Source organism: Glandiceps talaboti, chromosome 17, assembly GCF_964340395.1.
Source record: "Glandiceps talaboti chromosome 17, keGlaTala1.1, whole genome shotgun sequence".
Classification (NCBI taxonomy): domain Eukaryota; kingdom Metazoa; phylum Hemichordata; class Enteropneusta; family Spengelidae; genus Glandiceps; species Glandiceps talaboti.
This window is the reverse complement of record NC_135565.1, coordinates 14004665-14018032: the sequence shown is the minus strand read 5'-3', so window position 1 is coordinate 14018032 and position 13368 is coordinate 14004665. Positions and strand designations below refer to the sequence as shown.

At 34.8% G+C, this 13368-nt stretch overlaps 1 protein-coding gene across 10 annotated transcripts in view; it reads right to left on the bottom strand.

Moving 5' to 3' along the window:
• Positions 1 to 593: 593 nt before the first annotated feature.
• The window catches only part of LOC144448710 (troponin I 2-like), a 43293-nt gene continuing 30518 nt past the window's right edge, over positions 594 to 13368 (bottom strand). For 7 of the 10 annotated variants that reach the window (XM_078138999.1, XM_078139006.1, XM_078139002.1 and 4 more), the window contains 9 exons: positions 13091 to 13153; positions 11878 to 11925; positions 11212 to 11274; positions 6132 to 6236; positions 4759 to 4983; positions 4087 to 4130; positions 3222 to 3360; positions 2200 to 2265; positions 594 to 1198 (listed from right to left, as the gene is read on the bottom strand). In XM_078138999.1, coding sequence (XP_077995125.1) covers positions 2221 to 2265; positions 3222 to 3360; positions 4087 to 4130; positions 4759 to 4983; positions 6132 to 6236; positions 11212 to 11274; positions 11878 to 11925; positions 13091 to 13153 — 732 coding nt within the window. In that variant the 3' untranslated portion in view covers positions 594 to 1198; positions 2200 to 2220. The remainder of the gene's footprint in view (positions 1199 to 2199; positions 2266 to 3221; positions 3361 to 4086; positions 4131 to 4758; positions 4984 to 6131; positions 6237 to 11211; positions 11275 to 11877; positions 11926 to 13090; positions 13154 to 13368) is intronic. The other 3 variants (XM_078139004.1, XM_078139001.1, XM_078139005.1) reach the window with 3 other exon arrangements.

Below are 13368 nucleotides of genomic sequence, written 5' to 3'. Positions count from 1 at the left end.
TATGTATCTATATGTGGGTTAAAGGTGAAGTGAGACTCCTGAGAAAAAATATTGATGCAATATTTGGAGTCAATATTCCAGAATAACATTCCCCTGATAGACTGGTGAGAAAATTCGGATATCACCATAGCAACATGGCCCAGTAATACTACAATGTGCCTGAAGTGTGAAATATTCAAACATTGATTTAACTGTCATAGTATGCCAGCAGCCATTTTGTTTTTGACCTTTGAACTTGGATTAAAAACATTTTTATTTAACTTTCTGAGAAGCAGCAGTTATATTAAAATGTCAAATTGATTGATGGCATAGGTTTTAAAATGCATGACATCAATATTTTTTAAAAATAATAATTTTTGAATAAAAAGCACTTTGTAGTATTACTGGGTGATCAAACCTGGTTAAGTACAATTTTGATGATGAAATGACATCTATTAATTAATTATGTTAGATTTTGATATTAGGAAAGAGAATGCAAATGCAGGCAATGGTTCTAGATGGGAACATGCATTTTATAACACCCCCAACATAACCACTCGCACATATATCGAACAAAATTGAATAAAAATCACATTGAAGACGGCAGCACAAAATTGGTTTTTGCATTTTACAGCTATTTATTCAGTATGTGGAATTAGGAGAGACAGCAACTGATGACATATGCTCATCTAAAACCATTGAAAATATTGTCAAAATGGAATAAAAAAATTCTCTAGTAACTGGCAAGACATATTTATGTAGATGTGCTGAATCTGTGTCTAAAAATTCATCTAATGTCGTTTTGAATGGACGAATCCTTGATTACAAAAGGTGGGTTACTTTCAGAGTTACAATCTTTGGTTTGAACAAATCATCTACTTTAGACTGCATATTTAAAAAAAATGCATAAAAATTCTACAGTTTTAAAAAATTCTACTTTTAAATATTTGGGAGCTGCATTTTTTTTTGCTGCAGGTGAACTACCAAGTTCTGTCCTCCTTGTCAGAATATGTATTGCAATGTACTGCCTAAATTCTACATCTACTATGAACTCCCTAAGCTCATAAAATGTTGTACAGTGATCCGTCTTCTTCTTGGTGAATAAAGCTGGGTCACCACAGGTGTCTTTTTTCATGGATTTGATAAATATTGCAGAGTTAAGTAGCTGTTGACTGGATGGACGACAAAGTAGTAAGATGCCCCAGAAATGCACAGAAAGCTGAAAAAAGCAACAAAAATAATCTGTTAATTAAACAAGGAACTTTGTGTTTTCATTGAAAAACTGTAATGGCTGTGAGTAGTTGTATGAAGAGTTCCAAATACCGACAACAAAAGATTTTACACAATTAATTCAACACTGTCAGAAGTTTGAGATAATTTTGGAAGAATATGAAAGGTTGCAAAAATAGTCATAAGAAATATACTGTACAATCAATGAAAAATTGTTGTAAGTAGTCAAATTTAGTGAATGTAATACATCCGAGGAAAATCATTCCCAGATTACTATATGGCAGGATACAAACACATTGTATAGATTTTCATTGGTGCCCCTTTTTGTTCAACTTGAGGACATAATGTATTCAGAGAAAAATCTAAGGCAATATGATGGTAGAAATAACAAATACTACTGTATTACTACCAGCACATACCCTCCAATATCCACTCTCCATTCCTGTACATGACTCTATATTTGCACCTACATTATTATTGCTCACTTCATTTTTATTCAAAATAATTTTAGCCAGAATGGCCAATATTTCAACTATTCAAAATATACTAGTATCAGTGTTTTTGCTAAGGTTGGGGAACCTTGGTAACAGAAATGGAGAAAGGGGTAAAATTGGCAGTGTTTCCCCTTAGAATCTATGGTAATTTTGTTTGGGAACCCTGGCAAAATGACACTGGAACTCCAGTAGATTTAACTGTCCTAACAAAAACACTGAGTTTACTGTGTATGTTGCACAAGTGTGGTTGTATGTTCATGATGTCATAAATTTAACAGCATATGTTCTGAATAACAGACAGAAACAGTAATGGTACATCTCTTAAGAAATTGTGGTATACAAATGATTATCAAGATGAATTTTAAAGAATTATCTAAAGACAAATTATCCTCCAAATGTAAACATGTATGAATTATCTGGGGTTTTTATAAGCACATATTTTCTTAAATTATAATCAATCAGAATTCTTACAAGGAACATATTAAAAGAAACTTACTATAGATACATATAACAGATTTTATTTTTCAACTTTCTTCAGTTGTGCACGGAGATCAACTTTGTCCTGTAAAGGAGAGCAGAAAAACCCATTAAACGTTGAACAATTAAATAGACAAAGTGAAATACATTAAATTAGCATATGAACTGAATCTGGCAGTTTGTTAGTTTATAGTTTTTCTTTCTCATTTTAGTGTATGAAACTTTCAAATGAAGAATTATCATGTTATTCTGCTTCGTGAAAACATACTTTCCTCTAGGACAGTAAAATATAGTTACTTTGATATTGTAATTTAGAAATGAATGTGATATTACAATCTGTCTGCTATGGACCTGGATCAGGCAATGATTGCATGTCACATTCGTTTTTAAATTACCATTCTAAAGTAACCATATGTTACAGTCGTACTGATTCTTGGAAACATGTACAATATATTCTACATATCTCATCGTCACTGGTGATGGGATGAGCTGCAGCTTTGCTCTTTGACAAACTAAACAAATAATTTGATGACATAACGTGTAGCTACTTTCCAATATACTTTTGTACATATGTTCTACTGCTTGGCAAATGGTTTGCTCAACTTGCAAAGGAGTACAAACGTTAAGATACATGTATAGTGGCAGTCATCAAATATAACAAGGACATGAATTTCTCTTGTAAAATCGACTTGCTCTCTTGATAATATCAAAATCTTACTCTAAATTACTTCATTTTCTGTGGAAATGTTACCAGATTAGCCTCCAGATTCTCCTTTCTGGTCTCTAACTAGCTAGTATATGAGGTATTATCATCTTTGAAACCTTCTGATGAAAACAATTCTTGACATAACACTGTATTGATAACTGGGCAGGAGAAACTTAAATGGCTAGTACAAAAGGTGTTTTCGGTTTGTGAAACACTATAATGTGTGAGTAGTGGGTAAGAGTAACTTAAAATGCTATTACAAAACATATTTTTGGTCTCTGAAACCATTTCATGAAAGAACACTATAATATGAGTTGTCAGTAGAAGTAACTTACATCGGCTTCTTCCTCTCCTAATTCAGCAGAGGCTGATTTCCTTTCAACTCTCTTGAGTTGAACATCAATGCCTTTCTTTTCTTCTGTCTTTTCGACTAATTTGTCCGTACGACTAACTTTCTTCAAAGTAGGTTTGATGCTGTGGGGAACATTACATAATATCATTAATATACATACACCAAGTCGGCACTACCTTTCTAAACACTGTAGTAATATGGTTCACTTGTTGAAATACATACAAACTTCTGCAAATCCTTGCAATACTCTATGTTTGGCTAATATTTCACAGGTCTTCTACGTTAACAGAATGGTTCTGATTCTGGAGATGTGACTTGTCACACCAACTCATGAATAAATCTGAGGCTGGAAATGTGACTGTTATCACACCTACACATACTATATAATAACATAACATATTCATAACTATGAATATGACACTAGAGTGACTGATTTTCTCAAGACCAGACATTGTGACACTAGAGGGCATCAATATAAACTGTACAAAGTCCATACTAGGCTGGATATTAGGAAATTTTCTTTTGTACATAGAAGTATAAACCAATGGAATAGTCTTCCCAATCATGTGGTTGATGCACCAAATGTATATAATTTTGAGAGACGTTTAGATAGACACTGGGAAGGACTTGCAAATGAAATTTAAATTTGAAGACTATGCTAGCATACGCACTGACAAGACTTTAATTTAACATGATCTGATATCAGAGGCCTAAATAAGGCCTATAATCAGAATTGTACCTGTATACCTGTATACCTGTATAACACTAGCTCCTTTCTTCTATGTTTGTCAACACATATTATGGTACTGCATACACATGCTAAAAGCCATTTATAAGGGAATACTTACAATTTTCCTCTGGCTTCATTTACTCTAGATTTAAGGTCTTCAATCTACAAGGATAACATGAGCAGGAGGACATTATATTATTAACATGTCCATTATTGAATGGATATACTTATTATGTATGTATATATTTATGCTCTGCAAAAAGGGTGAAACATTGTCAGAGCTTTTTTTAAAGTAAGAATTTTGTTAAGGTGGCCATATGGATGAAAAATAGTTATTTATCTTGGCATTTTAATTGATAAAACATCTCTTCTATAATTCTCTACCTGGAAACACAATGTGAAAGAACATATATCAAGTCCTTCTTTGTCACTAAATAAATTGCAAAACATTGAAAAATGTGTAAAATGGTTGTTATTGTACATACAACAACAAACTTTCCACACACTTTGTAGCTTTTTGCAATCAATTGAGTTTCAAACACAAAAACTTAGTATATGTTCTTTGACATTGTATTTCCAAGTCAAAAAATATAGTAATATAGTATAGGAAAGGGTTTTCTCACTAGTAGTCTAGCTACTCATAGTGACAAGGATCCCTTAGGTCACTTGTATTTTCATTGGCTGAACAAAGGAAAATATTGGGGAATCACCTCTAATCAAACCCTATATTTTGGTATGACAATTTTATGACTATAAGATTTTGAGAAGTACACATCAAAAGACGACAAACCTGCAGGTCGTTTTTACTAATGACAAGTTGTAGATCATATTTATCTCCTTCAAACTTGGATATCTTCTCGTGAAGCTTCTTGACAAATTCCATGAGTTCATCTCTGTCCTTATATTCAAGATCGTCTATTGAGTCCAGATTGTCTTCAAGGAATTTCTTCTTTTCAGCTTCACGCTCCTCAGCTTCTTGCTGTAGGCCTTCCTGTGCTTTTTTCATCATTTGTTTCTAAATAAAAGAGTAAATCATACTTGAATAAGCCTTTGCCTCTGTGATATCTTGACCGAAGGTCAAAGGTTAGACCAGAGGTCAAAGGTTAGATCAGAGATACAAGGTCATTCACAAAGAAACCACTTCATCTTGAGATATCACCCAAACCCTTGAATGTTTGTTTGTTTGTAAATTGTATGTTACGATATAGCTTATCTTGTAAAAGGAGGAAGGGAGGTCCACAGCCAAAATTTGCAGAAGGGAAAATACTTGTACAGTAGGCTTCTTATGTGAATGACTTTGTCCACTGTCGAAATTCAGTTCAAAATTCTTGAACAAGCCAAAAAAATGGTTTGGAAGATATAGCAAAAATGCAGCAAAAAAGGGAAGTTACCATCTTTTGAATGTTAGAAATTTGGAAAGCCCACACACACAGAAATGGATGTCTTGACAGAATGAAAGAATTTCTTTGAACTTGAAACAATTTTACAGTGCTTGCCAGGAAAACAAACTTGGAAAGCAATCATTGGTGAAAAATGAATAATTTACTGATAAAAATTTTGAAAAAGAGAAAACTGCTAGAAGCAACCATTTTCCAACCAACCAACCACTGAACTCGCACAATAGGAGGGAGGGAGGTAGGGGAGGTATGAAGGATTTATTTTCACTATGGGAACAAGGTTTGCACTGGGTTATAGGCATGCATGTTTTTCGTCTTTTGTATAGGTATGAGTAATGAGTAGGTTAGCATATCTTGTATATTAACCAGTACAGTTAAGGGCTAGTGCAACGGGAATACAAAAAAGTTTGAATCAGGAGGAAACTTAAATAGTATGATGTTTTGTGGAGAGGGAAATTTCAAATTTCTGATTATGAAAATACAGTGCGTGTGTTTGAATTACTAAATAAATGGTGGACCTCCCTCCCTTAAACAAAAGAAACAAACAATGCAAGAGTGTGGGAACTAAAATCAGAAAGACGGAATGGTTTTATGTGACTACAAATTGTTTCATCTACATCTGACCTCGTGATCACCATATTTATGACTTTCGGTTTATGCGAGTGATGGGGATTGATAGAGACTTAGTCGCCAAGGTAACGCAGAGTAGAGTAGGCAGTGTTGGAAGAAGCAACTGCCAACAGTGACGTGGAGCTACAACACCAACCTTAATGTCAAGCCTACGCAGTTTTCCTATTTTCTTTTTAGGACCACCTTCATCTCCTGCTGATGCTGCCGCTTTTGCCTTTGCCTCGGCCTCCTTCTTCTTTCTCTGCATAAAGAAATCAAGAAATTATGACACAAGACATCGGCCTGTCTTACTTTGTAAGACAAACTAGAGAGAAAGAAAAGAATAAAGAGATGAATGTGTTCGTGTAAGCAGTGTTCTCCTCTAGACTTGCTCTTTACTAATAGACAGTCCAGAAATTTGCATTACCGTTTACTTTTAGATAACTTTGTCGACACATGGAAATCTTCTCAAATTATTTCACTTGACAAGCTGTCACATTATCATGAGTAACTGACTGAGCTCTGTACTTAAACAATATGCACAAATGATTCACAGATGTCTTCTTTATCATCCACAGGGACACTTTAAAGAAAAGATGACACTGAACCATTAAACTATCCAATATTATCTACCATCGTAGCTCTGTCATTCACTATGATAACCATGACTGAGAAATGAATCAAGTTACTTTCCACATGGCACAAATAATTCTACAGAAAACTGAACTCCAAACTAATTTTTGTCTTCCAATTAACGGAAGTACAAAACCTGTAAATTTTCAACTGATTTCTCACTGAATAGATGTGACAGGAATTGTATTATTTCAACTCTGATTTGCCACTTTGATTTCATTATGCAACAATCTATTTTTAGTGATCAAACACCACCAAGGACTGATATATTTCCTATTGTCTGGGAGAACACTGTATGGTAAGTACGTGGATCCCTGTCTCTGTGGTCAATATTTTAGTTTTGGTTTAATATACAATTGTAAAACTTCAAGAGTCTATTGATGTTAGCATACATGAAGTTATTATTTCTAGATACTTAGGGAAACCTGTTATTTTGTTTGGGTACATGATTTCTGTTAGTCTATAAGTGAAACTGTTCACTTTCCTTACACTTAATAAACTTTGACTTCACAAATTAAAAGCTATACAACCAGAACTCTCTATCTATATATGGCAAAATAATACTTTAAGTGGACACATTTTTAAAAAAAGACTACGCATATGTTATATCTTTAGAAACTGGGAACAAAATGGCAGAAACTTCCGAATAGTATGTAAGCTTTTTTGAAGAAACTAGATTTAAACAAGTTATATCTTGTAATAATACAGGCCTACTGATACTTTTAATTGGATTGATAATGCTTTATAGTGAAATTGAAATTCAACAAAAATGCATGCAATGATAAATTTGAAATTTTGCAAAGTACAGTTCAAAGCCAGTGAAAATTACTGAGTGAACTATGGTGCTTTGGAGGGTATTTGGCTGATAAGCAAATAGATAGACAGATAGCTAGCTAGATAGATGGGTTGACAGACAGATAGATAGTTAGAGAGATAGATAGATAGATAGAGGAAAGGACAGGCACCCCATGTAAGGTGTCATGAAAGTGATGTACAGTGTAATGGACAGTGGCTTGAGTAGTGGGTACGAGTAGTTGGCAAAGTTTAAGCTGTTAGGAAACAAAACAGAAACTGAAAGAAAAGGTTGTGAGACTAAAGTGACAAGAAACTTATACAAAGAAAAGCACCTGCAATAAAGCCAGAAAAATGATGCTAGTGGGCAGAAGAGAAAAGAATACAAAACAAAGAATGAATAACGAAGGCAGGCATCCTGCCCAGTAAAAGTGCTGAGTCATGCTAACACATAATAGAAACTAGTACCAGCTCTGTCATGCATTGTAATATGTTGAAAGCTGCATGGCAGCATCAGTTAATGGCAGAACATTGTGATTTAAACAAAGCAGTGTCCCTAACCAATCATTGCCACACCCCCTTCATAGTGTTAACTGTTCTACAGTTATTGGCTTACACACAGAGATGCCACATGATCATAATTATGTTGGTTATATAATAATTTGCTGGTAGTTATCATTTGGAATGTAAACTTCTCAGAAATACATAGCATTTATTTGAATATATGATGCCATCAACACTGTTACTATGAGAAAATGTCTCCTGGAGTTTGACCTCTAAAAATCCAGGAGTCTGTGTAATTTCATGGACATTTACATGTAGTTATACTGGTGAAAGTAAAACCACAACAAGGTAAAAGTGGGGTCATATGGCTAGGAAGTAAAACTGCGGCATAACAACTCTGTGGATTATGTGACTATAGGAAGTATAACCACAACTTGTGTGAAATGTTTGGGTCACATGACTTTAGGAAGTAAAATTGCGGCAACATGTGAAATGTTTGGGTCACATGACCGGGATGTAAAACCATGACATAAAAGATGTATGTGGGGATTCAGATGGTAGCTATGTACTAATTGGAAATTTACATTCATATTCAACTTTAATCTGTTATCAATCTTTCAAAGATGTGAAGCATGGTCAATACTTTTTTATGTAAACTAGTAAAAACTTATTATAATGGGAATCAATTCAGTTAATGTGAAAATTTGTCAACAGGTTTCCCCTGAATCTTGACATTCACACATTAGAATACACACAGAGATTGTTACAGACTCTTGGTCAAAACATTAAAATGATTAACCACAGAAAAGGTATGGCTAAATCTAGAATAAAGGAAGGGAAGATGAAGGAAGGAGCAACTTACCACTGTAGGAACAAATGGAACAGAACTCCATGATCAACAATGCAGTTAGTAATAAAGGGTAGAAATGTATTAGAAGGAAGAAAGAATTCCACACATACATACAAACAAACAAACATCTAAAGGAAGGAGTTATATATTCACTCTATAGTTTAGTTTTTCAACGAGCTAGGCTGTTCAGAAAGTTGTTTGAGGGGCATAAGCTGAGTTTATACATTTTGGTGAGTTATTTTTTGCTGTAGATTAAAATGAACTTGTGGTATGCAACTAACTGAATTATATTATATCATCATTTGCGACGTGAAGAATGCAAACTTGGTATTTTATGGGGCATAGGTGGGATTCAATGTTATAATTTAGTATATGAATGCTAAAACGTCAAGGAACCTGCTATTATGCCATCAACTGTACTCATAATGCCAGCAGACAATTTTAAACAGTAGTAAGACAGTATGAAAATTACATGAATCATTGACTTTTTTTGCATCTGAGTAGGTTTTTTCAAGAAGTTGAAAAATGCCATTGAAAGCATACTTCAACATTATATTAACATTATTTGAAGTCTGAACAAGGTTATACAAGTATTTCACTTCAAGGGATAAAGCTTATCACTCAGCTTTTGCCATTTTTAACTCTGGTAGATTAATCTCACAGCAGAATTGTTACAAAATGAATTTGAGAACTTAACAAAAACACTGAAAGATAACTGGTAATGATACATGTACTGGAGTATTGTGCAAAACAAACTTTAATATTTACTATTTCTTACAATTACTGACTCTATACCAGTCATTTGCCCAAATTACTGACTTAGTACCAGTCATTTGCCAAAATCACTGACTCAGTACCAGTCATTTGCCCAAAATACTGATTCAGTACCAGTTATTTGCTCAAATTACTGACTCAATATCAGTTATTTGCTCAAATTACTGACTTAATACCAGTCATTTGCCCAAATTACTGACGTAGACCCAGTTATTTGCTTAAATTACTGACTCAATACCATTCATTTGCCCAAATTACTTACTCAGTACCAGTCATTTGCCCAAATTACTGACTCAATACTAGTCATTTGCCCAAAATGCTGATTCAATACCAGTTATTTATTCAAATTACTGACTCAATACCAGTCATTTGCCCAAATTACTGACTTAGTACCAGTCATTTGCTAAAATTACTGACTCAATATCAATTATTGCCCAAATTCCTGACTTAGTACCAGCTATTTCCCCAAATTGCAGACTTGGTACCAGTTATTTCTCCATATTACTAACTCGGTACCAGCTATTTGCCCAAATAACTGACTTAGTACCAGTTATTTTCCCAAAGTACTGACTTAGTACCAGTTAGTTATTTTCCCATAGTATTGACTTAGTACCTCATATTTCCAAAAATTACAAAGTTATATCACAACACCTTTACATGCTTAATCCATACTTTTGTTCTCAAATTCATTTTTTGTGGATAAGGTCATTTGAAACTCAAGACTTACAGGTATAAGAGAGAACTACACCACCTCCCTAACGGAGCAAATTTTCAATAGTACACATTATAGCACACTTTTTATTACATGCATATATACTGGTTTTGGACCAAGTTTTTGAACCAAATTTAAAACATGGCTATTGAAGCCACATGCATCTATCTCCGAAATTATGAATACTTATCTGTACAAAAGGTTTACTAGTTATGTCTGACTTTGTAGGGATAGGTTTATAAAATAATATTCATGGTTTTCTGTCCCCATGTAAAAAATGATAACCACATACTGTTTTGTAAGAACAAAGGCCTAAAATCAGATTTTTAAAACTTCAAACTCATGGCTAGACATGGCTGAAAAACCTAATAATTTGAACATCTCAATTTTACACGCTTTATTTTAACTGAACAAAATATTTGCACACACATAGCGTGTCATGTAATACATACACAACTTGCCTATTTACCCCCCCCCCCCCCCCTTTCATTCGTCAAACTGGGAGCAACAGTTTGTTAAGAGTGACGAGAAATGACATATGAAATATGGTTACAGTTATCAATACAAATTTCATGATGGGGATTTTGACAATGAATAATAGGGGAGCAAAATTTTACAATTTAGAGAAATTTCGGAGATAGGTAAGAACTAAAAGGTTAACAAAAAACAGTTACAGCAACAGGATGAGCTTGCCAGAAGACTGTACATAATATACATGATCAAAGCTGATTATTTGGCAAGTTGAGGCTGCCGTTCTCCTTGCTAGAGAAGAGCAATTTACTGTTGAACACAGGATTGCGATTCGGAAGGAGTACTGTCTTTAGCAGTAAAAGTGTTGTTATCTGTCAAATCTAACAACATCAACTTGTCAAATGATCAATGATGATGTAAATGTATATGTTACAGACAGTCTGCAGGTGAATCTTTCCTGTTTTAGCTGCAGTTACATTAGAAAAGGTAAGCTATAGTTACCTCTTCTTCTGCTGCAGCTGCTGCTGCTGCTGCCGCTTCTGCTTCTTCCTTCTGTCTTTGTTCCTGAAAGAGATGAAGTTGTCAGTAATCAAGGGGTCAGAATAAACCACCTGTGGTAGTACCCTTGGTAAGGGCTGCAATACAGTTGATGACAGTTACATTGCACAACTTTATGGTCTAATATAAAATAATGTACACCATGAATCTGTGCGTGTGTGAAGCCCATCGGAATACATCTGACCAGAAGTGCGGTATCGAACTTTCAGCTAACATTATTTCTATCGGCTTCACATGAATACAGTGAAATTCACAATGGCATATTGCCTTAGCTTGGTGTGAACGCTAGAACAGAGGTGTTACAAACATGAAGCCTTTTAAAAGTCTAATCCAAGCGGCCATGAGAATAAAAATTGCTAGAAAATGGCATCATTTATCTGCTTTTTTAACTGACTACATTGAAACATATGGTTTTGAATACTGGTGTCTGACTCGTGTTTGTAAACATGCCAAAACATATGCACACCAGAGGATATGCAGCACATGACCACTGAGCTTTAAAGTTTATTCATATCTTATAATTTCAACAAAAGTTTTTCATGTTGATGCTTTCAAATTAGAGTTTTAACACACTGCACTATGTTGCCATGGAAACTTAATTGTTATTACCTCTGCTGCTGCTGCCTCTGCTGCAGCAGTATCTTGTGCAGCCTGTTCCTAAAGAAAAACAAAACAAAACATACAACTTCAAGTCAGAAAAAATCTTATAAAGCAGATGACACATCAGCACAAGGGAAGACAATATTTAACCTTTGACACAGTAGTTTTTGGAAGTTCATGAACTGACTGATATAGTGACAGCATGATCCTTCACATATTTAGTCATGTTATTACCAAAGTCAATGGATACAAAGATTTGACCTTTGACATACCAATTTCATGAAGGTCGTGACCTGATAAGAAATTGGCGAGAGGAGACCTTTTACACACTTCTGTATGAAGATCATAGCCACTTGAAACATGTTAAGATCATTGACCTTTGATAAATTTCAAAGGTCATGACTTATTTGGAAATGTGCAAAGGTCGTGTCCTTACATGAATATTGCAAGGTCATGACCATTAACAAATTTCATGAAGGTCATGATTTGAGACAAAATGACTTGAGATCATGACCATCTTCAACATGTGTCATGGTCTTGTCTTGTGGTAGGGTCATGACCAGTGACCTTTTAATACCTTATATGACCTGACATGACCAATGACCTATATCAAAAGGTTATAACTTTGCTTTCCACTTGCAATGACCTGGTGAGACGACCTTTTTATTACCATTATTGCTACACAGAATTCATTATAATTGACACCGGTTTAAAACTTAAAAGCACATTTCGTTTATAACATTTTTATGCTGACAGTCCTAGACAGTGGAATTTTGTCTAACGTTAGCGGTGCAAATATCTAAAGGTACTTTAAATAACTGGACACCAAGCAGTGTGTTGTTGATGGTGTATTTGCTGAATCTTATCTGCTAGCAGTGAACAATTTGTACACAGGTGATGTTGCTTGGAAATATTTGGAAATGAGCCTGTGCTGATTGGTCAATGGTCATCTCACCAGGTGCATGTAAAATCAGGATTCTCATTGGTTGCACAAACTGTGAATGCACAATCTTACTTTAACACTACTTAGGGTAGCTTAAGTGGACATGGTATATTACAACTAGGTGAGGAAAAAGAAATCAAACAATCAACAAACAAGTTAGCCACATCAATCATGGGGAAGGCGAGGCGAGCGGTCAAATGAACCATTCACCAACATCGACAAAACAGTCGCACTGTGGTTGCGATGCAAGGTTTGCGGACACGCCACACTCCTACTTACGTCTACCGCCGCAGGGGCCTCCTCCTCAGGGGCCTCTGCAGGGGCTTCCTCTGCAGCTTCCTCCTATTCAGAGGATGAGATTAGGTTGCCATGGATACACAAGCAGACGATTGCCATTTATACAACACAACATAGCGTTGATAAAAATTTTGACAGAAATTGTGGTGTGATGAGAATGATGGAAGAACATACACAAAGAGGAGAAAATAGGATAATAAACAAGACATGACAAACAGAGAAAGGAAATTATAGAATAACAAAAACAATGGGACAAAGAC